Raw genomic sequence first — 25,777 nt, 5'->3', positions numbered from 1 at the left:
TTTCTCCCTCTTCTGATGTCCATTCCATTTGCCTTTCTGAATGAGGATTGAGCATCTTTCCCAGGGTCCTCCCTCTTGATTAGCTTCTTTAAGTGTACAGATTATTAGTATGTTTATCCTATATTATATGTCTAATATCCACTTATATGAAGCATATATCATGTGTGTCTTTCTGCTTCTGGGATACCTCACTCAGGATGATCTTTTCTGGTTCTTACCATTTGCCTGCAAATTTCATGATTTCTTTGTTTTTAATTACTGAGTAGTATTCCATTGTATAAATGTACCTCAATTTCTGTATCCATCCCTCAGTTGAGGGACAATCCTTTTTATATGAACTCTAGTTCTAAACATTTCAGTCAAATGTAAAGAATGGCTTGTCAGCAGAGTGGAGAGGCTTACCCATTCTCTGACTTGCTAAAGATTATTGTTCCTTATTCCTATTGGCATGATTTCTTCTGTACTTGCCTAGAGAAGAAAGTTGTAAACAGGGTAGAATACAAAAGTGAGACAACTCTGGCCACCAGGGCTCAATGCCCATTTTAATTTCTTAGTTCAAGAAGTAAAGCAGGATGAGAGACCCTGTGTTCCATGTGCTGTTAAGGAGAGACATGTCCTCTCTCAAACCAAACACTAAAGTGTTCCAATAACTTTGTTCCCCCAGTTTTCTGTGCTAACATACATATATATATATATATATATTTGGAGTATACATACATTAGAATATATATATATATATATATATATATATATATATATGTCTCCTCTTGATAGCAATATTCCAGGGAATGAGTGTTAACTAATATATATATTAGTGGTAACTAACATATATATATTATATATTATAATATTGGACCATTTATGTCCTACAGTTTAAAAGCCTTTTCAAACTTCTTTAAAAGAAGTTTTTGTGATGTCATGAGCATAACTATTTCCCTAAGCTTCTGAGCAACGTGCAAATATTGTGCTTTCATTGAGAGGGAATACTCACTTCAAATTAATAAGACAAAGTCCTGAGCTCATACTGGCAAAACAGAGTTTGTAGAGTCTGACCTTGAGCTGAGATTGAAAAGAACATGAGTGTCAAAGTGGCATAAGGTGTCAGTGAAGCAACCACAGATATGAAGTAGAAGATGACTCAGCCTCTTGTCCTGTATGTGTCACAGAACCTGAGGTCATTTGAACATCTTCCTTTTGAGCATGTCCTTTCCTCCCTAGACAGCCCACCTACAAACCACAGCTTTTGCCCAAGCTAGAATGGGATACAGAAAAGCACAGCTCTTGGGGTCATGTAGCCCTTGGTTCCAGTTACTACCATTTGTTGATCACACACCACCTCCTTCATCTGATTAAGTGAGGATGATGTATTTAACACACATCGGTGAATAAAACAATTGAGGGCCTTGTGTGTTTGCACTGCAGCTGAGTCAGGGGTTCAAAACAGAAATCAACCAAGTAAACACCTGAGTACTAGACAAGGTGAATCTCTGAACAAAAACCAAAACAAAAACAAAAAACCATGCAGTCAAGGCTAGTGTTTACCTTTCCAATCCTCCTCTCATATTTTCCAGGCATCTGGGAGAGCCCATCTTGGTAAGTTTAGCTACATAATACATGCTGCTACTGCTGATTGATGATGAAGTGATCTTCCTGAAGACTGAGGGGGAGCAAATGAATTACCTTTCCAGTGTCTCTGTTGCTCCCACACATCTTTGTGTTTTGTGTTCCCATAACCCCCAGTTCCAACGAGGGTTTCGGGTCCGTGGAGAAGGTCGTGCTGCTAACATTCCTCTCGGTGGTTATCCTGATGGCCATCCTGGGCAACCTGCTGGTGATGGTGGCTGTGTGCAGGGATAGGCAGCTCAGGTGAGCAGTACAGGGGGACCTCTTAGGAAACATGGGTGTCAGAGGGATCTCCGTGTAAAGATGGATCTGAATAAATTCCATCTTAATTTATTGTGATAATGTAAAACATTCATGGGGACATATTTTGAAAAATAGAAAAAAGAGCACACATAATCCTACAACCCCAGCACTAACTTAACCATAAGAGCTCCCTAGGGTACTTCCATCCTGTTTGGAATACACACATGCACACATATGGAATGTATATACATACATTAGAATATATATATATTTTCTCCTGCTACCAATAGTTCAGGGAATGAGTGGGTAAATAATATATATAATATGTCCATTTATTCCTGCTATCAATGTTTCAGGGAATGAGAGGGTAACTAATGATTGTTTTAGGGAATAAAGACCAGATCTACCATATTTTGTACATCACCAGCCTCAACTGTGGCTATAAGTACAATCACCTAAAATGCTTTTCAAAATACTACTGTATTGGTGTTACCTGTCAATATTTGTGAAGATATTTATATTTTAAAAGTATCAATTGTTAAAAATCAAATTTTACTTGGCCATCATGTATCTGATGTAGCAATATTTAGTAAAAAAGGATATTATCCACCCGACGTTTTTGTCTAATTGATCTGAGTTGAACCCCGGCCACTGAGATTTGCTAAAGTTCACCAGGAATTTCTAGTGCATAGCTTGGACGAAGTAGCATTGGCCATGAAAGAGAAGATGAGGTAGAGGTATCCCCTCCCTAAGCAAGACATTTCTCTGAGAGGCAGAGAAAGCACAATGCAGAGTTGTACATGGGGTCACACCTATGGGGTACACAAGAGGTCACCCAACAGCCAAAAATGATACAGCTTGGCACTCTCTGTGAGGGCAGCATCTTGGGATACCTCACTGAAGTGCCTAATCCAGGACCAAAGGCATGGTGGGAAGGGGCTAGGAAAGTAGGTGGGAGAGCGTGCAAGTGTGTAAATGGTTCTCCATACACCAGTGGCCTCTGGTCAGGCCAAAAGGGCCAGAAGAGAGAAGGAGAGAGGGCTTTGGGCATGACCTGGGTCTGGAAAGGTCAGAAGAAGCAAGGAACACAGAGAATCTTCTCATTCATGATGCAGAAGGGAAACTGAATCTCTCGGATTATGTTTAATGCGTGACTTTTCTTTCCTTTTCTACCTCCCTTCTTACCTTCCTTCCACTCTCCCCAATTCTTCCCTCGCTCTTTCTCCCCACCTTCTTTCCCACATCCTTCTCCTGCCACCTTGCTTATACCTTTTCACTCACAGGAAAATAAAAACCAATTATTTCATTGTGTCTCTTGCCTTTGCCGATTTGCTGGTTTCGGTGCTGGTGATGCCCTTTGGTGCCATTGAGCTGGTCCAAGACATCTGGATTTACGGGGAGATGTTCTGCCTGGTCCGGACCTCTCTGGATGTCCTGCTCACCACAGCATCAATTTTTCACCTGTGCTGCATTTCGCTGGATAGGTAAGAGCAGAGTGATCTGCAGAGCGGGGCGCATTTGACACCAGCAACCCAGTAAATATTACCCAGTGTCTTTCTTTACTTCCTAAATGACCACACAAAATTAGTTCCAGACAGACAGATGTTCGGAACTCAGTGATTTGTGTACCAGGGCAGTCCTTGTAGAGGGATCCTTCTCAGCCAAGTGCTCTCAGAGATACTGAAGACCCAAAGGTTGGCACTGTCCAGTAATTGCTGTGTAGAGTTTACTGTGCAGATAGGTATCCTCAGCCAGTTCATTTCCTATTTTATACCGATGGCAGAAACAAAAAGGTCAAGGGACCCAGGTGGCAAGAATTAGTGCATCTGCTCAGGAGGTTACGCGCCAGTTCAGAATGATATCACTCTGTACTCAGAGTGATATCACTCATGACCGTCTCCTTAAATATGGCCATCTAATAAGGTCTAGCTAAGTTCATGTGATAGTGGGGTTTTTTTTCCTAGAAAGTTATGAAGTCGATAATAAAACCTCCAATAATTGCTTTTTTTAAAAATTCCAGTTTCTCATTTCAGCCCTAATGTAAATTGTGAGTGTTTGTTTTCATACTGTAGGATGGTTGATGGTTCTGACCTTTGCCTCATTTGTTGGGATGTATGTTTATCAGCCTTCTCCACTGTCTAATTTCTCATCATTCTCAGGGAATAACAGATGAAAGGAAATACTTTAAAAGTCTGATAACTCTGAGAGCATATGTGGCTTAGAGACTAAAACCCAGAAGGAAATGTGAGATGAAAACTTCATGAGCTTATACTGTCAGGGATAGCATCTCACTCTCTCTCCAACCATCCACAGCCTACTTCCCCTGCCTTGGGAGAGATGCATCTCTTAAACTGAGGACTTGGAAAAACAGTCAACCAAAGTTAGAGTATGCTATAGAGTCGAAATATTTGCCTTTAAACAGTAAAATGATGGTTTCTTGGAAAATTACTCATCTAGGGCGGGTCCTTATGAACCGAAGCCTGCTGTGAGAACAGCAGATTCACTTCCTGTCTCATGAAGGCACTGATTGCAATGGCAGGTGTGACAGCCTCCACTTTTGAAATCACTCTTTGTTTGCTGACAAGAACACAATGTTGAATTGCCTAGATTCTGTGACTGTAACATGAAACTCCATTGCATAGCTATAAAGAGAGGTGCATAACTGAACCAGTGGCCAACTCTAAGAGCCACCATGTGTCATAATTAGAAATTTGTGTGTCTTAGCTTGTTTATAATTGGATGTCTACATGTGAAACACACATTAAAGACAGTATATAAAATGTGAGAGAGCAGAAAACACAGTGAACTCCTAGAGTGTAACTTACATCTGATGATCATTATAATGATCCCTGAGACTAGACATAATACAAAATCTTGGGAAAAAGCAAGGCTGGGAATAAAGGGAAGCTGGGAGTCAGTGAGATTTGGAAAAAGCCAGGGGAAGAAAATGAGCCATGCATGGAATAAAAATAGAAGAAAATTCATCTTGTTGCTGTAGATAACAGACTCTGGCCAGCCCTAAGACAAATGCTAAAATAAAGGTCTTCTATGGGGAAAGGGCTAGCTTCCAGATTTAAGCTCATCTTCCCTCATAAGCATTTCCTCAAGTAGACTCAGGACTTAGTGAAGCAGTTAAGAATTGGACATTACTACTCAGCAATTAAAAACAAGGAAATCATGAATTTGCTAACAAATGGTGGGAACTATAAAAGATATCTTGAGTGAGGTATCCCAGAAGCAAAAAGACACACATGGTATGTACTCACTTATAAGTGGATATTAGACATATAATATAAGATAATCATACTAAAATCTGTACACCTAAGGAAGCTAATCAAGAAGAGAGACCCTGAGTAATATGCTCAATCTTCATTCAAAAAGGCAATCTTCATTCAATCAAATCCAATCTTCATTCAAAAATGGACGGATAACTGAAGAGGGAGAAAACAAGAAACAGGACAGGAGCCTATCACAGAGGGCTTCTGAAAAACTCTAACCAGCAGGGTAACAAAACATATGCTGAGACTCATAGCCAAACTTTGGGCACAGTGCAGGGAATCTTATGAAAAAAGGGGGAGATACTTGGTGTAACCCTAACCAAGGAAGTCAAAGACTTGTATGAAAAATGTTTCAAGTCTCTGAAGAAAGAATTAGAAGAAGATATCAGAAGATGGAAAGATCTCCCATGCTCATTGCTTGGCAGGATTAACATAGTAAAAATGTCCATCTTACCAAAAGCAATCTACAGATTCAATGCAATTCCCATCAAATTACCAACACAATTCTTTACAGACCTGGAAAGAAAAATTCTCAACTTCATATGGAATAACAAGAAACCCAGAATTGCTAAAGCAATCCTCTACAATAAAAGATCTTCTGGAGGTATCTCCATCCCTGATCTTAAGCTGTACTATAGCGCAACAGTTTTAAAAACTGCATGGTACTGGCATAGAAACAGAATGGTGGATCAATAGAACCGAACAGAGGACCCAGAAATAAACCCACACATTTATGGACACCTGATCTTTGACAAAGACGCCAAAACCATACAATGGAAAAAAGATAGCATCTTCAACAAATGGTGCTGGTCCAACTGGATGTCTACATGTAGAAAAATGAAAATAGATCAATACTTATCACCCTGCACAAAACTGAAGTCCAAGTTGATCAAAGACCTCAACATAAAACCAGACACATTAAATCGGCAAAAAAAAAAAAAAAAAAAAAAAAAAAAAAAAAAAAAAAAAAGTGGGGAATACCCTAGAACTCATTGGTTCAGGAGAAAACTTCCTGAACAGAACACCAACAGCACAGGCTCTAAGAGCAACAACCAATAAATGGGACCTCATGAAACTGAAAAGCTTTTGTAAAGCAAAGGACACCATCATCAAAACAAAGTGACTGCCTACAGATTGGGAATGAATCTTCACCAACCCTTTATCTGACATAGGACTCATATCCACTATATATAAAGAACTAAAGAAGATGAAAAGCAGCAAACCAAGTAATCCACTTAAAAAATGGGGAACAGAGCTAAACAGAGAACTCTCTGTAGAGGAATATCAAATGGCAGAGAAGCACTTAAAGAAAAGCTCAACCTCATTAGCCATTAGGGAAATGCAAATCAAAACAACCCTGAGATTTTACCTTACACCCATCAGAATGGCCAAGATCAAAAACTCAAGTGACAACACATGCTGGAGAGGTTGTGGAGAAAGGGGAACCCTTCTCCACTGCTGGTGGGAATGTAAACTTGTACAACCACTCTGGAAATCAATCTGGCGCTTTCTCAGACAACTAGGAATAGCACTTCCCCAAGATCCAGCCATACCACTCCTGGGCATATATCCAAAAGAGGCTCAAGTACACAAAAAGGACATTTGCTCAACCATTTTTGTAGCAGCTTTATTTGTAATAGCCAGAAGTTGCCAATACCAGTTGCTGCTATCATGTGTAGGGGTCTTCTTAAGTCAACGATATTGCTGAGATTTTATGGCTATAGTAGCTTCCTTGTTTTACACACACACACACACACACACGCACACACACACACACACACACACACACCCCACAGTCTTGCAGCAGATATCCTGGTCTTCTGAACCTTACAGTCTCTCAGGCACATCTCCTACAACATTCCCTGATCCTAGAGTACAGATGTCACATTTTAGATATATTGATTGGGGTTGGATCACCATGGTCTGTGAGTTCTCTATATCTCAATCAGCTGTTGGTTTTTAGTGCTCATCTGCTACAAAATGAACAGCCTTCTCTTATGAGAAGGTGAGGGCTACATTTATCTGTGGATATAAGGATGGGTCTTTAGAATGCAGTCCGAAAATTTACAGGGTTTAGGTAAGTAGCTTAGTAGGTTTTCTTTTAGAACCCAGTACTTTGCCAACCATGGGTAGTTGGGTAGGTTTGCAATATGAGGCATGAATTCTCTCTTACTGAGTAGGCTTTAAGTCCAACTAGATGATTGTAGTTTACCCCCCAAGATGTACCTCTCTTGAGCCCTGGAGGATATCTTGCCATGCTGGCCTTTATTGTGGAATCCAGGCTTGGCAGTTGTGTAGGGATATTGATCGTTACTCTTCCTTAGGAGATTGCATGTTGCCCTCTGATACTGTGAGAGTTGTTCTGCAGGCTGAAGGCTTCTCTATCATATCTACTTTGATTCCTGTGTTTGTAATGTGTGCGTTTCCAGCAGCAGGGGTTTACTTTCACATTCTTGTAGGAAACCAAGGGCAACGGCAATAAGCTCTATTGCTTGGTGGAGTTTCTTGGACCATGTTGACCAACGACTTGAAGGGAAGTTTCCCATGCCTAGCACTTGGGGTTTGTTAGACGATCTATGGCTCTTGGGAGAACATTATTATTGCAGGTAGTATGATTTCATTTAAATAATATGTATGTTATACATATTACATATGAATTTTAAGTAAATATAGTTTCCCTATAGCTTTTTCAAACATATTGGTGTTACTTATCCCTCCCCTCTCTACAAATAAAGTTTTTCCCTATTTTTCTCTGTATTTCCCCTCATTGCTCCTATTATTCCTCTGTGTAACATATTTGGAGCATCCTTACCAGTCCATAGAAGAAGACAATGAAGCCAGTCCTGATGAGTCCTGATAGACTAGAGTCAGATGAAAGGGAAGGAAGACCTTCCTTATCATTGGACTGGGGGAGAGCATAGGAGAAGAAGAGGGAGAGAGAGTGGGATTAAGAGGGAGAGGGAGGGGCTATGGCTGGGATACAAAATGAATAAACTGTAACTAATATAAAAATAAAAAATTAAAAAAGAAATTTTAATTTACATGTATTTTTTATAATTCATTTTACATCCCATTGTAGTCCCCTCCCTTGTCTCCTCCCAGTCGAACCTTCCCTCCCTCTTCTCCCCTATTCCACTCTCCTAATGCTCAGAAAGGGAAAGCCCTCCTCCCATACTATCTGACCCCAGCCTATCAAGTCTCATTAGAACTGTCTGCATCCTCTTCCTCTGTAGTCTGGCAAGGCCACCCTGACAGGATAAAGTGATCAAAGAGCAAGCAAAAAGTCCATGTCAGAGACAGGCCCTGATCCTTTTACTAGGAGACCCACATGCAGACTGAGCTGCCTATAGGTTACATCTGAACAGGGGTCCTCTCCATGCATGGTCCTTGGTTGGTTCACCAGTCTCTCCAGGCCTCCAGTGGGCCCAGATTTGTTGGCTCTGTTAGTCTTCTTGTGGAGCTTCTGTCCCCTCTGGGTCCTTCTATCTCCCCACTTTTCAATAAGACTCCCTGCACTCTGCTCAAAGTTTGGCTGTGAGTCTTAGCATCTGCTTCAATCCCCAGCAGGGAAGAATCTTTTAGAGGACTTCTATGTAAAAGAGTCTTTTACAGGACAAAATACATTCCTGTCCTGTAATGTATTTTGATCTTATTCACCCCAACTCTTCCTAGACCTACCCCTACCTCCCGAATTTATGTCCCCCTTCAAAATAGCCTATCAGCTCCAATATGTGCTGCTTTAATATTCCTAATTGTGGTGCCAAGCACTGGAAGATGGTAGGCCTTCCAGGTAGGCCTTAAAAAGAACTGGCTCTCCCAACACGAGAAGACATCAACTGTCCATAGTTCCTCAGGTAAGTGTGGAGGCTCACCTTCCCACTCTGTGCTAGAATGTCAACTGGCTTGGTCTTAGGCAAATCCTATGCAAGCAATCAAAGCTTCTCTGAATTCATGAATGCAATGGTCCTGTCACATGCAGAAGGTACTTCTTTTCTCTAATCTCAGGTTCTTAAGTATTTCTGTCCCTCTTCTGCTACGGTCCCTGAGCCATTGTGTGTGTGTGTGTGTGTGTGTGTGTGTGTGTGTGTGGCGTGCATGTGTGCGTTGTCATAGATGTTTCTTGTGGCTGAGCACCCTGCTGACACTTATTCTCTGCACTTTGACCAATTGTTAGTTTGTGTGTTAACCACTGTCCACTGCACAAAGAATTTATTTCTGATTAGGTGTGTGAGTCAACAGTTGATGAGTAAAGATTTTTCACTCTCTTATTTTCTCTCCCTACCTCAAGCTTTTCTTCAAGCCCTTCTCCAGCCTTGTCTCTAGGTTCTGGCTACCTTGACCTTTCTTGTCTACCATTGCTTTCCAGGCATTGGCTCCTCTCTGTGCCTAGAGAGCTCCTTTGTCCTCTCTGTGACGTTTGGATTTTAGCTCAGTCCTATCTTCCTTGCAGTAGAAATCATCTCTGAGCTCCTCAGACAGATTCTTTGTAGAACTCACTGCATTTTTTATTAAACGCACAAATTTCTCACACAGTCTTCTTTTTTTTCTCCCTGTGGGAGAAGGCTCTGCATTATGAACGAGGATGAGAAAATGTTTGAACCCATGGAATTTGCATTTAATGACACCTTTGACAATTAAACAGTAGTTGCACATAAATATTTTTTAGGTAATTGTCAAATCTTTATTTTCTTCCCCATAATGCACAACAGAAGCTTTAATGTCACAAGGAAGGTGAGACTAGGCAGTTTTTGTCTTGTTTTGCTTTTCTTTGCCTTCAGCACTTTCCTATCCCAAGTGATATCCTCACCGAGTGGGAAGTCCATCCTGAACATTACAGGTAATACCTTGCCTTGAAAAGCATGGTTTTATTTATCGCCTAGATTCATTCTGCCTTTGCAGTGTCCCTCCTGGTCCCACGTTTGAGCTGACTCAAGGCAGAGAAGAAGTTTCTTGGGGTGGGGTGGTAGGTACGATATCCTTGTCGTCTGGGTGAGTCCGGATAAGACACAGTGCCCTCCCATCTCAAGCTGTTGTTAGTGTCCTAGGAAAGGATAGAGCCTTTGAAGATAGAGACTCGCATTGATTCTTAATTCTTGCCCAGATTGTTGACTCCCGGACACAGTAAAAATGCAGAACGCTTTTAATATTAAAATATCCATTTCCACATCTACAATTCTGATGCTTCTTGTTACTTTGACAAATGAATCATATTACTGAAAATTTTAAACAACTTCAAAACTATAATTAAGATGTTTCATATAGTCTGAGTCATGAGCAGTCAAATACTGTATTGTCCAAGGTTCTGTGGTGAATGAAAAGCAACTACTTAGATATTAAAAAAAAAATGCTACTTTTGAAATGAAGCCATCAAAACTCTTGGCAAATAGAATATGCTGAGAAGTGTAACTGTTATTTGAGCAAAAGCAAGTTTCAGATTTAAGTGTTTGTTACAAGTCCGCTCATCAAATAAATGCATAATATATGTATATATCTGAACATATACTGTCAAAAAATATTGAAGGAGGGAAGGGGAGAGAGGCTGATTGAACAAACGTGAAGAGGTTTCCTTCACACTTATCTTGTTTAACCCCACATCAGTCTGTGACCTTGTGCTTGCTCCATTTTGTCATTTCTTATCACAAGATTAAAATAACAATAGTATCTGAGCATAGTAAAAAAATGCCACCAATATACAAGCATGACATAAAGATGCCTGCGAGGACGTCTGCCACATTGAAGTAAGCACTGTGAACGCTAGACACCTGTCAACTTAAGTCATGAGCAGTAAATGCATTTGCTTTTGTAACTATTTTGAGTTTACGTTTTAGTGGTTTCAAAAAGAAGGCTTTGTCTGTACAAATGACAATGGATAAGCTGGATGTAGCCATTCTCCCAAACTTGCTTATTTCATGACCCATTAGTAAGCACCCTTTCTGCAATAAATAATAGAAACTGAAGTGATGGACCACTTAGCTGAAAAATCTGGCATCAGGCATAGATTTCTACAAATATATGAACGATTTTTTATTAAATTTTTATTTTTTATATTAATTACAGTTTATTCACTTTGTATCCAGGCTGTAACCCCCTCCCTCATTCCCTTCAACTCCTCCCTCCCTCATCTCCTCCCATGCCCCTCTCCAAGTCCACTGATGGGGAGGTCCTCCCCCCCTTCCATCTGACCCTGGCTTGTCAGGTCTCATCAGTACTGGCAGCATTGTCCTGATATGAACAATTTTATTCTGTGTGCCTCTCTCTAACTTTACTCTCTTCGTTTTCCATCTGTATTTTCCTGTTCTCTATACTTTTGTCTGTTTTTATAGTGCTCCATGTTGTTCTTACTCTCTCTCTCTGCCTTGAATTCTTGTTGAATTTATTCTCAAGCTGGTTTTTCCCTGGAGGGCAGGGGGCATTGGCAACAAAAGTCTGAAACACAGGAAGAGCTCTGAAACACAGGAAAAGAACACTACCTACTATATATAAATGTTGGAGTCACACATTCCTCATAGCTGCTCACCATGGTATGGGGATGGCATCTTTTTAAGATTTAAATTTTAATTTTCACAATTTATTCATTATATATCCTGATTGAATCCCCCCCTCAGCTCCTCTCAGCCCCTCTCCTTACCTCTTCCCCTTATCCTCTTCCCTAGTCCACTGAAAGGTGGAGTTCTCTCCTTCTTTGCCATCTGCCCATAGCTTATCAAGACTCATCAGGACTGCCTGGATCCTCTTCCTCTGTGGCCTGATAAGGCCACATCACCAGGAACAAGCCATCATTTTTTTTTTCTGAGCAAAGGCGGGGCTCTATGACCACCATCTCCACTGAAAACATGCAGTAATGAAGCTTTGCAGTTCCACTAGCAACTGGAGCGCTGTAGAGAGCTGAGACTTTAACTTCTCTCAAGCTAGCTGGAGGATTAGAGGTGTCTTTTGGGGTACCCACAACCAAATGAGAGCAGAGTCATCTCCTGGTTTCCTCTACATTGACCAATTATACCTTCATTTTTTCTATTAGGTTCTCAAGCTATACTTTTTAAGACTTAACTGTTCTAATTCTGTTTCTTTGAACATGTTTGCAACCTATCTTGTATTTGGCCTTAAATACAACTGCCTCTAAGAGCCTATTTTACTTTATTGAAGCGACCATTACCTGTAAGGATGACACTATTTTCCCTTTGCTCCGGATTGTCAACCGTCTCCTGCCATCCAGAAACCGGATACATTCTGTCTGCAAAACCCTCGACAGGTTTTCTTTGAAATAAATTTTCCTGTTAAACATATTCTTCTGACTCTGGGGCTGCAGATTTCATCTTGTGCAAGAGATAAGTTGTCTGTATCACTCAATGATCTCCCTGGAGCATAACTAAATCGTGAATGTATAAACCAAATGTGTCAGTCATTGTGAACTTGTGCGGCACATTTCCACTTGTTTTCCCAATAGAGCTGAGTAATTTCTGCGGGGAAAGTTGAATGAGAGTTGCTTCTTGTCAGATGCTCTTTACAGCCAGGTTCAGGCGCTGTTCCTAACCGTCACGTTTGTTGAGTTGGATTTCATAGCAGAGTGTAGCTGTGGTTTTTATATTCATGGAGTGCTTACTACTTCCCAGGAGCTCTTCTGGACACTGGGATTGCGTTGCTGAATGGCAGGAGAGGCCCCGAATCACAGCGCTTTTAGCACAGTGCCGGAGCGTAGCGTTACCAAAGGGGAGGCTTTAACGTGTGGTAAAATTACCGACAGTTGAAAGGAAGTAAGAGTAAATCCCAAAATCTACTGGGGCATGTCATTCTCCAGGACAGGGCAAGTGCTCAGGAGGTTAGGCTGAAACTAGGCCCTGAAACTATAGGCTAAATGCATACTTGAGCCTTTGGTTTTTCTTAACATTTGCGTGGGCCGTTACATATAAGCATGACATCTCATCTTGGCCCAATTTTTTTTTTTTTGCCAGTTTCTCCCTCATTATGAATGTGAAAAGAGCCAGTTCCGTGTCATCAGCTTTGTACTCTGGCTGCAGGTATACAGAGCAGCTGTTCCACACATGTTCGGCTGAATGAAGGGTGCTCTGTAACGTACCTTTGTATTTTGTTATGATTTTGGCGTTATTTTTATTCTCTTCTGAATTTTACGTAAGAAAAAAATGGGTAAGAATGTAGCCTGGGATAATAGACTTCGCAGATGCATCTCAGCTTGAACAAGTATGAGATTCATCATGTTGGATAAGCTACTTAAATGTTCTGGATTTTACCAATTTACAGAATTATGTCACCGATAGTAGTTTTCCCTGGGAGTCTGGGAGAGTTGAGTGACATGAATGAGTATATGTACAGTGCATAAGCAGGTACCACACACCTGAATCATCTAAATGATTTTAACCTTATGATTAGCCTTGGGAATTTTCCAAATCCAAGGACCTAGTGGATTTCTTCTGTGGGTGGTTTTACTCTTCAGCCCAAAAGCCATTTGTTGTTTGAGAGTTAAGTTGTTTCCCAGCCCTATGTGGCTTCTCTCTTTTGAAGAACTTGTTTATATGGTGGCTCACTTGTACCTTTATTTTTGCCCTCTCAGTTTAGCTCTGGGTTCCAAGGTCCCCTGTCTACCTGCCTGTAAAGAAGAGTACCTTCAGCATCTTTCCATTTCTCTCAAACCCAATAGGAACAAAGTGAAAATTTCCATCATACCCGAATAATCTTTTCTATTTGGTACCTCAAAGGACGCAAAGCGTTGCCTTGCAGTTACAGTCATTGGCTACAAAACAGGACCTGCCTCTTTCCACACAGACGTTCTTCAATCAGTGTGTGGCATGTGCTGCAGATATTTCAAGTATTAGAGAAGAAAGTGGCAATTATAGCATAGTTAGAGAAACACTATGTGAAAACAGCAATGGTAAGAAAATGATGTAGAAGTGGGAAGCCCATCCTTGATCTGTGGAAAGGGACACATTCAGAGATCTGACCAAAAATATGGCTGGACCACTGCATGGAGGAAGGACTACTACCCATCCAGCAACCCTAGACACGATATAAACAAACAAACATACACATATACATTACAGATAGATAGATAGATAGATAGATAGATGATTGCTAAATAGATAGATGACAGATATTTGACAGATATAGATAGAGATAGACACAGATGATGTAGATATAGACATAGATAAAGATAATATCTCTGTTTATACTGTTTTGATTAGGTGTGAGTATGGAACATTGACCCCAGAAGTTGTAAACAACATTATATATTACATTGTATATGCAATAAACTCCATCATTCACAGCCACTTACCTACAGGGAACAGCTGGTTTAGTGCTCTGTCTCTTAGACTCAACTACTAAGAGAGATGCTGGCCCAAGTGTTTTCATATTATTTTGTAAGTAGCTTAGGATATATGTGTATGTACTGGGAACTTTCTAAGTTTTCAACATACCGTATCATCAGTTTTCACAGTGAGTGGAATGTATAGCATCATCGTCCTGCTTTACAGATAAGGAAACTGTCTTGGAGAGGGTCAATGGCTAGCTCTAAGACTAGAGGGAATAATAGTAAGGTAAAAGAAAGCAGTGCTCAAATGTGTGAGAAGAACACATAGAGTTGACTGCTAAGGTCTTTGCTAATTGTGAAATTCCAGGATTTGTTCTGAGCACTTCTCCTTTACCTGTAGTTAGAGCACAGGGGATGAGAAGGTAGAATTTTCCTTAATTGCAGGGGTGGTGAAGGGATTAGCATAGGGCTTAAAATACACTGCTGTCTTCCAAGAGTTGTCAAAGTATACTGTGTCCCTAGAGACATTTAAAAGCAATTAGATCCCACATTTGCATGTGGCTGTGGTTGGAGAAGCTGCAGGTTGTCTACCAAAGCAGACTTTAATGGAGTTTTAGGAGCAAACTTGGAAATGTTCAAGTAAGAACTTACTTTGCAAATGCCTTTGTTACCTTCGAGTTAATTCTGGCCATCTGGAACATAATTTGTCATTAGAACATTTATTAAATCACTTTGTAAAAATATTTTTGGTTTAATAGAAAACAATCTATGAGTGGCTAAAGTAGAGACATTATATATTAGTCTTCTCCTGAGATGACCCCCAATTCTGTTTGCTAAGCAGCATCTATTTAGCCTGAGAATCAATAATCCTTCTCTTTCTTTCTTATAATTCTCTTCTTTTGAAGAACATACCACAGGATTGACCTAGATGGGCATTTTCAAGTTTTGTGACCTCTTCAAAAACTCTTTTTGAAAAAGTATACTATCTCACTAATTAGTTAAAAATTATTACAGCGTATTTTTATAATAGTCACATATCTTCCTCAAACTCCTCCAAGTTCCCTGCTCTCCTTCCTTTCCTGCCCCCTTCCATTGTGTGCCTTAGTTTTTTGAGATACTATCTTCAAACAGATGTGCAGATGCTCTGGCTCTTACAGTCTTTCTGCGGTCTCTTCCACTATGTTCCCCGAGCCTTAGATGCAGGAGTTATGCTGTAGACGTATCTGTTGGGGACGGCACCCATGGTCAGCTGTTCTCTATCGTTTGAGCAGTTGTGGGTTTGTATTGGTCTCCATCTACTGAAAAAAAAAAGCTTCTTTGATAAGGGGCAAAAACTACACTTATCTGTAGATGGAAGGGTAAGTGTTTAAATGCAGTTAGACATCATACTTCCTTGAGAAAGCAGCACTAGTAGATTCTATTCTACATTCCATGGCCTCTCCGCTTTTATTTCTTCATCTTTGAGATGAATACATTTGTGGAGTTCCTTTTTTTTTTAAAACACTCCATAGGGTCTGGAAAGATACCACAATCAGTGAAAGTACACACTGTGCAAGAACAAGAACTTAAGTTCAAGCTTTAGAACTATGTAAAGCTGGGCATGGTGGCACTTGTCTGTAATCTCAGGGTTGGGGAGACAGCCAGACCCCTGGGACTTGCCAGCCGGCCAGCCAGCGGAGAATGCTTAATGAGCTCCATTCTGGTGAAAGACCATTTTCAAAAAGAGGTGGATGGCAATCAAGATTGACCTCTGGCCTCTTCTGCACACATATACATCCAGGCACACCTACACAAACATGCGCACAGACAATAGTTGTGAGCATTGTGTAATATTTTATAAGAAAAGCCCTTGGTAAGAAAATCAGTGGTAACTGGCATGATGACCTCAGCCACTGAGCTTCGGATGATCTCGGAACACTTGCCTGTTGACAAGCAACTACTCACAAATGGAACAATCACGTGTATTTTAGAGGAGGATCATAATAGGGCAGTTTTCTTTCATTTAAAATTTTTTTTCTAGATACTTTTCTTGAAAGAAAAGAATCCGTGATATGAAGAAAGATACTCGAAATATATAGGGTGGCTTTTTGAGAGTTCTGCCTCAAGGGTACCAAAAACCTCAAAAAGAATCTTCAGCATTTATGTCAATGTTGTGAATTTTAGCTAAAAGCCTCATATTTCATAGTTTTTGCCCCATGCTACTAGTTAAAAATCACATTATATTCATTGTGATTATAGAGACAAAATTTAAGGCAAATATGGATAATCCGGGTACACTTGCATGTTTTAAATATGTATACAGTAACCTAACCCTCAGAATTTTACTAACCTACTTTAAAATTAAACAAAAGAAAGTTATTCCCCCCTCTTTGCTATTGGCAATATTTTAAAAGGAAGGAAGAAGAATTTTTGCTCCCTCTCTCAACAACCCAAGCCTATTCAAGAGAAAGTTTCCCTAACTCTCTGTATAGGAGAGATCTCTGCATCTCACCCTAGCCCCCGAGGAAGGACCTGTCCAACAACTGTACTTAAGGTACCCATTTCCCAGGATATAAACTGTATCTGCACATTGTATAAGGGTTTGGAAAACTGTGTGCTATATTTATATAATTCTCAAAGTTACATTACACCCTCAAAGCTACAAAGTTAGAATATGTGTGTATGAATACATAGACACATACACACATACATGTATATATGTTTATATACATACACATATACACACAGACATATGTTTTTCTCTTTCTACACAGAGAGTTTTTCTGTCTAGCCCTGGCTGTCCTGGCCTTGCTTTGCAGACCAGGCTAACCTCGAATTCACAGATACACATGCCTCTGCCTCCCGAGGGCTGGGATTATAAGCATCCATCGCCGTGCCCAGCCATACATACATATACTAAAGGTAATTTAATATTTACATTTGTTTCTCTGTAGCAGCAATTTACACTAATCTAGAGCACAGCCATCAGGAGGGAGGAAACAAATCTGAGGTAGTTCAAACCATAGTCACAGAAGTCAAAGGTACCAGTGCACAGCGGTCTGGAGGGCTCGATTCCCAGAACGTGGAACTGTGCCTGAGGCAGAGGAGACGTTCACTCGGGCCAAGCTGTTTGAGACTTTGGGACATGCAGAGGGACATGGAGCCAACTCAAGGCAATGACCTTCAGATGCAATCTAAATAGTTATATAGTAACAGGAATGTTAATGTTTTATTGTGTAATTGTTAATACTTTTATTGTATAATTGCCTTTACTCTTTTCTTTGTTCTCCCCCATCTCTTCTCTTCCTCTACCACTTGCTCTCATGTATGCCCAGTCTTCTCTCTTTTTTCTTATTTCTCTCCCAATTCTCTCCTTTTCTCAACACTTCTCCTTCTTTCTATCCCTTTTTGTTCCTCTTCCTCCTCGCCCTCATCTATTATCATCTTTCCATTTTCCCTCTTGTTTCTCCCTGCCTGTGATTGTCTTGATTGTCTCTTCCAGGTATTACGCCATCTGCTGCCAACCTCTGGTTTACAGAAACAAGATGACCCCTCTGCGCATCGCGTTGATGTTGGGAGGCTGCTGGGTCATTCCTATGTTCATATCTTTTCTCCCTATAATGCAAGGCTGGAACAACATCGGCATAGTTGATGTGGTAAGTGTACACTCAAAAACCATGGGTTAGCATCCACTCCATGTTGCCAGGCATCCTAGGTAAACAAATACCTTGTGTTTTTGAAAGTTCATTTATTTATTATTTGAGAATTTCACAGATGAGCACAATGGATTTAGACCACATGAACCTCTAGACTGCAAAAGCATTTCCATGATTGTCTTTGTTTCCTTTCCTGTAATGAGAAATTCCCTGATAGAGGCAACTTATGGGAGAAAGGTCTTATTTTAGCTCACAGTTTAAGTTGTCCATCATGGCAGAGAAGTCAAGGCAGCAGGCACTTGAAGCAGTGAGTCCCTCATTGTCTGCATTCAGAAGCGAACAATGAAACTACTCAATTGTTGTTGTTCTTCCTCCTCCTTCTCCTCCTCTTCATTTCTTCTTCTACATTCCAGGCCCCCTGACTAGGAAATGGTCCTGCCCACAACTAAGATAGGTCTTCCCATACCAATTACAGTACTCAAGATAATCCTCTACAGATACACCCAGAGGCCCTTCTTGCAAGAGATTGAAATTCTGTCAACTTGACAACTAACTCTAATCAATACAATGTCAAACTTTGCATTGCTCAATTTCAGCAAGAATGCCATGAAGTTGATTGATCCTAAATCCTCCATCTTCAATAAAGGATCAGGTTCTTCATCCTTCACCTTCCCCAGGTTATGTCTGATTGCCCTGGCTTGTCTTCAAGCCAGGGAGAGAATACTGCTAAGTTGGCTTAGGTAGAATTCCACTTGCTCTTCCCTTTTACTCTTTTGTTGTGGTTTGGTTTTGGGTTTTCTGAAACAGAGTTTCTCTGTGTAACACCGGCCGTTTTGGACTCACTTTGTAGACCAGCCTGTTCTCAAACTCACAGATATCCGCCTGCCTCTGACTCCTGAGTGCTGAGATTAAAAGTGTGCACCACCTCTGCCCAGCCCATTTACTCTTAATAACTTTCTGTACAGATTGAGATCCTCCTCAATCAACTCCTGGGCTATAAATCCCCACTCTTTTTCTTTGTTGTGTTTAGAGTTGAATCTATTTTCCTTCTCCAAAATCACAATAGTTTCTCTTTCTTATGAAAATGCAGAATAAAGTCTGCTTAGCAAGTGTTTTAAATAGTTTTTAACATTACTGTGTATCAGGCAGAATATTTATATATTACCCCAAAAGAATATTTTTGGGAAGAGTATAATTATATCCACTTTAAGGTGAGCAGGTTAATTCCATTCCCCATGACACACAGTAGACCAGGGATTCAATATTTATCAATCAGTTCCCAGAACGTTAGGCATATCATACATCCTGAGAAGCCTTCATCCATTTCATACCGAGAGTCTATAAGATTTGCAGTGCCAAGGGAAAGACATATCATGTGAATGAAGTCTTCCAGGGAATGAGGAGTGTCCTGGGCCAGAAGTTGGAGAACTAATCTGTGAGCCCAGCTCTGTTAATATCCAACTTCCTGAGAGACTGTATTAAAAAGGGAAGTTGGTACTGTGTCTAATATGAGTATTAAGGGGACATATACAATATATTATTCAAACTCTGGGTATTGTTTTTCCAGAGAAATAGAAACAACAGGATGTTTGTGTGTATAACTTCATCTATCTATCTATCTATCTATCTATCTATCTATCTATCTATCATCAGTCTGTCTACCTGTCTATTATCTATCTGTCATCTGTGTATCTGTCTATCTACCATCTATCTACCTACCTACCTATCCTTCCCTTATCAAGTATCTGTTAACCTATCTACCTGTATACTTAGATAACAAAAAATAGAAACAGAGTCAGATATATGGACATAATGTAACTGGTCCATGTGGTTATGCAAGTTGACAGTTCTCAGCAAACTAGAGACTTAGGAGAGACAATATTTTAGTTCAAGCCAAATACAGAAAAAATAATGATGGCCCTTCATTAGGTCAACACATCAGTTCCCTCTTACTTGGTTTTCTTGCTCAGGCTTTTAATAGGTTGGATGCAGTGCTGAATTGGAAGAGAAAATGGATTTATACAATCTGCCACGTAATCTTAATCTAAAATATTGTCGTGCTCAAAGTTGGGTTTTACCAAATGTCTGGATACCTCATGACTTTGTTACACTGACACATAACATTAATCACCTCACTGTCAAAATCATTTACTCTGGCACACTAAAATTATAATGCCAGTTAAAATAGATGGTCTGGATTTGTTGCCAGGGATATATATTTCCCAAGAAAGATGGCATGCAATCACTTAAAGCCAGTCCTAAGATCCTACTAGATGTGAGAAAAGGAACAGAAAGAAGAGACTGAGAATGAGTTCTGGCCCAAAAGGATCAGAAGAAAAAAAAATCCCCTTTTTTTGTACACACATTAAGGATTTTAAGCTCACATTCAAAGGAATTCTATGGTCAGGACTTAACATTTCAAAACAGGAGGAATTCCTCTTGAGCTTCTGAAACAATACGAGAGCTAGGGAATAGAGAGATAAAGACTCCATCCTGGAAGAAGGTATAGATAATTTCTTGATTTCCATACTATTTCTTTTAGATTGTTAGGTTTTTTTTTTTTTAATCTAGAGAAGAAATTAAATACCATATTCCAACTAATACTGTAATTCCAACAATAATAATAGTAACAGTCAACAAATGTTTTGTACTTACCATGTATCAAGCCCGATATTAATCAGTATTTCAGTGAACCTCATTCGGGGACATTCTTCACTCAGTTGAAACACTCGTGCTTTTAAAACTGGGCGTGGCCTAATTGTTCCACTTCATCCTCAGCTTACAAATGGACACCGAGCCAACTCACAGACTGGGTTTAATATTGTGACCAATGTCTCCTTTTACTTCTTTGCTACCATTTACTAAACATGTTAAGCAATATACTAAATTTTTCATGATTTAATGTCATTTAGTCCATGCACTATTCCCATGCTTAATATTCATTTTATAAAGAAAATCTTGACTGCAAAGTACATGTGTTTAACAGTTGTCCTACTTGTTAATTTGTTCGTTCAAGAAATATTGATTGAATGTCCAACACGTTTTGTAGATTTCCAAGAAATCAATCTCAGCATTTCAACTTTTGTGGCACTTAAGATTGAGTAAGAAAAACCACACTATATTTCAAGTGTTTGTTTTTTATTTCAAGTAAAAATATACCAGGTGATAAGAAGATGTTGCTGCTTTACTTGTAAAATTTACCTCAGTGGATAAGCTATGGCTGGACCCCAGTCCTTCAGGATGAGCCAGTTCAAGCCATATGCAAACAAAAGCTCATAGAAAAGTTACCTGGAACCAAATTTGTAGCCAATGCAAAGGCCCTCAGTTGGGAGCAGACTTTGTTGATTCTAAGAATGTCAGGAGCAGAGGTTGGACATCTGGTCTTGGGCCAGATGCCTGTTTGTTTGTCTTTTCACTTTGGGCAATAGCGGGCTTTTAAATTTTACTTTGAAACTGGAGGGTTCATGGCAAAGAAGTGATATGACCTCTTTGTGTTTCTGAAGGATCATTATAGCTAATCTGCAGAAGATAGTGGTAGGGCTACGGGAAATTGGGAAAGCATTGGGAAGAGATTGTGACAGTCCTGCTAAATGCTGACAGGAAGGTGAAGCAAGATGGCAGTGCTCTGAAGTGGTGAGAAGATGTGAGAGTTCCGATTCTCTCTCTCTCTCTCTTCTCTCTCTCTCTCTCTCTCTCTCTCTCTCTCTCTCTCTCTCTCTCTGTATCTGGTAGCTGCATTTCTAGGTGTTGTGTCTGTATTTCTGAAGAGAGGTGATAATAGGCCAATCCTTGTCATCTATGTTCAACCTGTCAGAGGCAGGCAGCACGTGATGCACTAAAAGGAAGCAGATATCTAGAATGTTAGGCAATAAGGACTACATTTTACTTCAATTGGGGCTGAAGAGATGGCTTAGTAAATAAGAAGATGTACAGCACACACACCAGGTGACTGCCTGTAACTCCAACTCCAGGGAGGCCAACACCGCTGGCTTCCTGGCAACCTGCTCACATGTGAACACACCCACATGTGGGTGCACACACCCACACACACAATTTTCAGATATTAAATCATTATAAGGTGGGTTGTTAGCAGACTGAAATACTAAATAAAGAGTTAGAGTAGGCTCTCTTGAGAAGGTGACATTTGAATAAAAACTTTAAAGAGATGGGGGAAATGTACTTGTAGAAATGTTGGAGAAGTCTACAGTGGACAGAAAATAGCTGACACTAAGGTCCAGAGACAAGACGTGCCTCACCTAGGCTGTAACAGAGTTAATGAGGAGGGAGATAAGAGCACAGGAAAGGAGCTTAAGAAATGATAGAATCAAGTAAAATAAAATAGGGAGATAAGGCATTGGCCTTATGAATGCTATGGAGTTACAACAGAGTCTGAGCACATATTATTAATATTTACATTATTAAAGTGATTTATAGTATTTGAAAGAATCCTCACTTTTTTTTTTAAATGCAAACATTAAGGAAGTCTGCTAGAGTGATGTCCTAGGTAAGAGACAATGGTGCCCTGGCTTTAGTAGGAGCAATGGAGACTGTGATTCAGAACAGAGGTGTGTAGCTTTTTTTAAATTAATTTATTTTTTTATTAATTACATATTCATATTGTATCATATTCATTTTGTATCACAGCTGTATCTCCCTCCTCCATCCCCTCCCAATTCCACCCTTCCTCTCTTATCTTCTCCCATACCCCTCCCCCATCCACTGATAGGGGAGGTCCTCCTCCCCTTCCATCTGATCCTAGCCTATCAGATCTCATCAGGACTGGCTACAGTGTCCTCTTTTGTGGCCTGGTAAGGCTGCCCACCCCCAAGGGAGAGGTGATCAAAGAGCCAGCCACTGAGTTCATGTCAGTGACAATCCCTGTTCCCTTTACTAGGGAACCCACTGGACACTGAGCCACCATGGGCTACATCTGTGCAAGGGTTCTAGGTTTTTAATATAAACAGGATCTTTTGTATGGTTAGAAGAGAAATGTGAAAGGGAAACATTAGTTAAATACAACCAAGATTTTGGTCAGTGCAACTGGAAAAATCTAGTGAATGACTACTGGCTTCAGCTGGGCATTCTAGATTGGCAATGCTATAGGTAGGATATTTGTGGAATACAGAAAGCACAATGTAAGTGTTAAGTACCTGCTGCACATTTTAGTGCTGCAGTTAATAAATCAGGTTAATTAAAAAATCTTAACGTTTATGGGAACTCTATCAGAAATGAGCTACAAGGTAAGGCATTCTCAGAGGTAGACCCTAATTAAACCCATGCAAGTAAATGTAATCATTTGGGGAATGAAGCTATGCAAGAGAAGATGTTTCAGAAGTGAAAGGCCTGTCATGGAGGGTTGGAAAGTAAAGCAAAGAAGGAAGCAAAAGAAGCCAATTTGGAGACGTATTGTGAGTGAGGCTAGAGAACACTGTTTCTCGGTATGGAAACAAGTATCCTAACCATGACTATAAGGCTGAAGAAAATGCACTATATTAAAAAAGGACCAGTGTCAGGCATATAGCCATAGACTTGAGCAGTAGAGGCAGGAAAATTTCTGGTTCAAGCCAACATAAGCTGCCCAGTAAAAATCCTGTGCAAGCCCTGTCCAGACCAGGTCCTAGAACGGAGTGGGAAATTGACCCACAATACCACCCCTAGCCTTGGAGTGATTGGCCATTGCTAGCTACTGGGAAAGGTTAGAGAAAACTCCTGGCAAGCTGATCATACTCCAGTGGAAGTACATCCTACCATGACTTTAATGGACTAAGCCTCTGAAAATGTAAGCAAACCCCAGTTAAATGCTTTCTTTTGTAAGAGTTACTGTGGTCATAATGTCTCTTCACAGAAATAGAATAGTGATTAAGATACCTAAGATGAATAAAAACAGCAAGAGTAGACTTAAATCTCAATCAACCTGTGATTATGGTAAATATCAAAAGACTAAAATCTGTAAAGAAAATTTGCTAAAAGTTAAATACTGTAATACTAAATCTAACTAAAAAGCAAATATATTCTTCTTAAAGAGAGGCTTATTATATAAATATAGTGAAGAGGATGAAATTTATAAAATAGAAAAATATGTACCTTATAAGTACTAAAGTTTTTAAAGCTTATATAACTTTACTGTTACATGTGATAAAATTAAATTTAACACAATAGTGCTTTAGACAAAGATGTTTAATACTGATAAAGATAAAAATTAAACAGGAAGATACATTATAAGACACAAATTAAATATGTATACAATTTATGAAGTTGCATGTTTGTTGTTTACTGTGTGTGTCTGTGTGTGTGTACTTTTTCACATTCATAGTCATGTGTATATTCATATTGAATAAGCCCAAAAAAGGGAGGTTGGGTAAACAGCTCCTCTCAGCCAAGGGCTATTACTAAGAAAAGTTCACAGAGAAGAAGTCTAAGGTAGCACCTTCAGAATAAGAGAAAAGTTCTTCCATCCTTAAAGATGATCTAGTGTATCACAGTATCAAGGACAAATGAGATTCATTTATTCCAGGAATATAATGGAATCAATGCATTTTCTGCATTAATGAATGCAGATGAACCTACATGAACCTTTCATTAATATATCAAAAACAATTACTGCACTTTAATATTCATTCGTGATCTTATTTTAAATTCTCACCAATTTAAGACTATAAGGGAGTTTCTTCAATTAGAGCACATTGTCAAAAGCTTTTAACAAGTACATTACATGTTTGCTCAGTAAAACTGGTAAAGTAAGAACGTCCCTTGTTACTACTTATTTTTCTCCTTCATCTCCTCCTCTTCTTCCTCCCCCTCCTCCTCCATACTCCTCTTCTTTTTTTCTGAGACAGCACCTCAATATGTGGCTCATAATGAGTCCTAGAACTCATTATGTAGACCAAGCTGGCCTTAAAGTCATAGAGATACACCTGCCTCTGCCTCTTGAGTGCTGGGATTAAAAGCATACACCACTTTACCTGACTAGCTGTTAATTATTTTTTTAAAATAGAAAAATAAAATAGTGTCATAATTGAAAAGAAAGTAATGAAACTCATTATTTGGAAATTACATGAGTATTTATTGAGAAAGTTTAAAATAATGTAGAGATAAAACAATAGGTAATTTATTAAAGTTGCTAGACATATTCCAGTATTAAAAACAAATCCTCACTGAGTTCATGATACAAGCAACAAAAATTTTGGAAAAAAATAGTTTTAGTACAGTATCACAAACAATGGGGAAAATACAGGGGTTGGAGATATTTCTCAGTGGTTAGGAGCACTTGCTGCTTTCAAAGGAACCAGATTTGATTTCCTGCACCCACATGATTGCTCACAACCATCTGTAACTCCAGTTCCAGGGGTTCTGACATTGTCTTCCGACTGATACAGGCACCAAGCATGTGGTGCAAATACAAATAAGCAGACAAAACACACATAAAATAAATCCAGTAAATGAAAATATAGAAATAAATACAATAAGATAGCTTTAAGATATTTATGCAGAAAGTTACAGTACTGAAATAGACTTTTAAATGTATAAAGGGAAAGAAACTGTGTTCACCAATTGCAATGATATCAATTTCCCCAATCTAATTTTTTTAAAAAGATAAAAAAAAATCCTTGAAGATGTTTTTGAAAGTTAATGTTATTTGTAAATATTATATGGGACTACTGAGATGTAAGAATAGGCATCGCAGTTTTTAGAGATCCACAATTCAATCATTTTTGTTGCCAATCAAAATTTAATGA

General features: G+C 39.5%; 1 protein-coding gene across 4 annotated transcripts in view; it reads left to right on the top strand.

Annotated features, from left to right (window-relative positions):
- Nucleotides 1-25,777, top strand: part of Htr4 (5-hydroxytryptamine receptor 4) — a 182,138-nt gene that overhangs the window by 79,706 nt on the left and 76,655 nt on the right. For all 4 annotated transcript variants that reach the window (XM_060377191.1, XM_060377193.1, XM_060377194.1 and 1 more), the window contains exons 3-5: nucleotides 1,741-1,866; nucleotides 3,150-3,350; nucleotides 17,888-18,041. In XM_060377191.1, the coding sequence (XP_060233174.1) occupies nucleotides 1,741-1,866; nucleotides 3,150-3,350; nucleotides 17,888-18,041 (481 nt within the window). The remainder of the gene's footprint in view (nucleotides 1-1,740; nucleotides 1,867-3,149; nucleotides 3,351-17,887; nucleotides 18,042-25,777) is intronic.

This window comes from Meriones unguiculatus, chromosome 2, assembly GCF_030254825.1.
Source record: "Meriones unguiculatus strain TT.TT164.6M chromosome 2, Bangor_MerUng_6.1, whole genome shotgun sequence".
Taxonomy (NCBI): domain Eukaryota; kingdom Metazoa; phylum Chordata; class Mammalia; order Rodentia; family Muridae; genus Meriones; species Meriones unguiculatus.
Note: the sequence above shows the minus strand (reverse complement) of the source record. Positions and strands in the feature narration are given on the sequence as shown.